At 44.0% G+C, this 3138-nt stretch overlaps 1 protein-coding gene across 1 annotated transcript in view; it reads right to left on the bottom strand.

Annotated features, from left to right (window-relative positions):
- Positions 1 to 312: 312 nt before the first annotated feature.
- Positions 313 to 3138, bottom strand: part of LOC143018744 (uncharacterized) — a 3042-nt gene continuing 216 nt past the window's right edge. The window contains exon 1 of the mRNA XM_076174327.1: positions 313 to 3138. This exon is cut by the window's right edge and continues 216 nt beyond it. Coding sequence (XP_076030442.1) covers positions 313 to 3138 — 2826 coding nt within the window.

Raw genomic sequence — 3138 nt, 5'->3', positions numbered from 1 at the left:
TTAGAGAAGACGACCTTGATATGCTGGCCCCCACACACCATCTACCCTCTTACCACCCCCACACTCGACCAAGTCGATGCCGGTGACGGGGGGAAATGGTACAACTGATCGTACCGTGACACTAATTGACGGACGTATAATGCACAAAATTATACCGTGACATTAACGGACGTACAATACAAAATTATTTATACAATGAAATCAGTAACATAAATTTACGTCTATGGACGTAACACTCCCCCACCTTGAATCTTACGATTAAAAAAATAATAATCACATACATATATATATATGACAGAAAACACAAAACATTTACATAGAACCTTCAAGGAATACAAGTTTTGTAATGGGTCGGGTGAGCTCACTGAATTGAGTTTTCAAACGGGCGCTAAGGACCAATCCGTCCCTGCTCACCCGCACATCCTGGACTCTCCCCAGTGGCCAAGAACCGTGGGGCGAATTTTCATTCATTATAAGCACTAAATCCCCGACTGAAAGATTCGGGCCTTCAGAATTCCACTTCTGCCTTCTTTGCAATTCCACTAGGTATTCACTAACCCACCTTTTCCAAAATTGTTTGGCTAAATGTTGCACGTGACGCCAATGTTTGCGGTAATGATCGGCATCGTGAAAAGCTCCCCAAGATAATGGGGAGTTTCCTTGGAGGAGTAACAGATGATTGGGAGTCAGCGGACTCTCATCACTTGCATCATCACTGCATTTAGTAAGTGGCCGACTGTTGACTATACTTTCCGCTTCGCAAAAAAGGGTTTGCAAAACATCATCAATCATCCTGGGGCTTTTGATGACCAAAGCGAACAGTACCTTGCGTACAGACCTTATCATGCGTTCCCAAACGCCACCGTGATGTGACGCGGAAGGCGGGTTGAACGACCACTCAACGTCACGTCGACGTGTTTCCCTTACGATCAACGATCGGTCCAGATCTCGTACACTGCGTGCTAATTCAGCCCTCGCTCCTACTAGGTTAGTACCATTGTCTGACCACACCTTACTGGGATAACCTCGCCTCGCTGTGAAGCGTACGAAACCATTGATGAATGCGTCAGTTTGTAAGCTATCAAGCTTCTCAATGTGAATGGCTCGTGTAGTAAAACACGTGTACAGACACCCGTAACGTTTCATTTCTGATCTCCCGACTTTAACGTGGAAGGGTCCAAACAGGTCCACTCCTACGTACCTGAAGGCAGGCCCCCCTGGTTCACACCTCTCGGGAGGGAGGTCAGACATTCTCTGGTTCATGGGGGCCCCGTATAATCTCTTACAAATCATGCAATCCATTTTGACGCGTTTCACCAATTTTCTACCCCGTATGATCCAGAATTTCTTACGCACCCGACTGAGTGTCCATTCCACTCCTACATGAGAGGAATTATGGCAATCACGTACAATTAATGTAGACAACCTGTGGTTATGAGGGAGGATCACAGGATTTATAGCTTGCCCATTCAATGCTGCATGCTTGAGTCTACCACCAACTACTAACAGACCATTTATATGAATAGGAGACAGTTTATATATTGAACTGGACTTTAACACAGTTTTCCCTGTTTCAATGTTCTTGATTTCATGAAAATAAGCATGCCCTTGAACATGTTTGACAATTAGATTTTCCGCGTGCTTTAGTTCATGGATCTCAAGTGGTGAATTTTGCGTAATCTTCTTCTTAAGAAATAGCCTTAACCACCAACCAACGGCCTTCTTTAATCTGTAAAGGCTTGAATAGTGCTCAATCAGCGTATCGATCGGGTGTTGGGTGACGCCCGACTGACACGTCTGTACGATACTCGTGGGATATACCTCACGCCTCACCTCCGGGTCTTCATCTTGAAGGTACCCTACGAGATCATCTTGTGCTGGCCATGCACACTTGTAATTCGACAAGAAGGGAGGACCATTAAACCAAGAAGCTGGCAAATTGTCTACAAAGCATCCCCGAGATAGTACATCTGCAGGATTCTCATCACCACTAACATGATGCCACTGATTAGCCTCTGAAACCTGTCTAATGAGTGTGACACGATTCGCCACAAAGGTCTTGAACCTTCTTGTCTCGTTCTGTATATATGCCAGAGCTATAGTACTGTCAGACCAGAAGTTAGATTTGAGCAAGGGGATATCCAACTCTCTTCTAACAACAACATCTAATTTGGCTGCTTCAACGGCAGCCGAAATTTCCAATCTTGGTATAGTAACTCCTTTGATGGGAGCTACTCTCGCTTTACTGGCTAGCAGAGCTACGTGTACTTTCCCATCTTGATCGATTGTCCTGATATAAGTGCAAGCACCAAATGCAACCTCACTTGCATCACAAAAATTATGTAATTCTGAAGTACAACCATTCCACTCTAAAGGCAAAACACATCGAGGGAAGCGAAGGATCGAGCTTTCAGATAGTGAAGCTATCCATTTCAACCACTTCTGAAACATAGATATAGTAATACTTTCGTCATAAGTCATCTTATACCTAGTCTCCTCTTTGAACAAAATCTTGGCTGGAACAATGATTGGCAAAACTAAACCTAAAGGATCGTAAGTCGAAGCAAGTTGACTCAACATAACTCGTCTAGTCACATTCTGTGTTTGAACACCCTTACTAACGAAAAAGAAACAGTCGTTCTCGACGTCCCATTTAATCCCAAGCACTTTGCTATGCACATTTGATGTCAATTCCTTTGCTTCCTTAGCCCTGTCTTGCTCATTGATGCTCTCTAGCAATTTGACGTCATTAATCATGAATTTGGTTAAGTTAAACCCTCCGTGTCTGAGGACACTTCTAGTATCTTCAATTACCTTAATTGTCTCTTCAGGTGACGCTACGGACTTCAACATATCGTCAACGTAAAATGACCGGAGTAGCGTGTCTTTTACTTCCTCACAAGGTTGCATGTCTTCTACAGCCTTCCGCAAGGCATAGGTGCTACTACTAGCGCACCATATTCCGCCAAAGGGATGCGAGGTCATTCTTAACTCTCTTATTTCATCGCTAACATACCATAGGAACCTTAAAGCGTCTCTATCGCTAATGGGAATTTTGACTTGGTGATACATAGCCTCAATGTCGGCCGTGATGGCGTAATGATATTGGCGAAACCTGAGTAACACGTGAATCAACTT

Source organism: Oratosquilla oratoria, chromosome 35 (assembly GCF_046742065.1).
Source record: "Oratosquilla oratoria isolate Oo_2021 chromosome 35, ASM4674206v1, whole genome shotgun sequence".
Taxonomy (NCBI): Eukaryota; Metazoa; Arthropoda; class Malacostraca; order Stomatopoda; family Squillidae; genus Oratosquilla; species Oratosquilla oratoria.
This window is presented reverse-complemented; position numbering and strand designations above follow the sequence as displayed.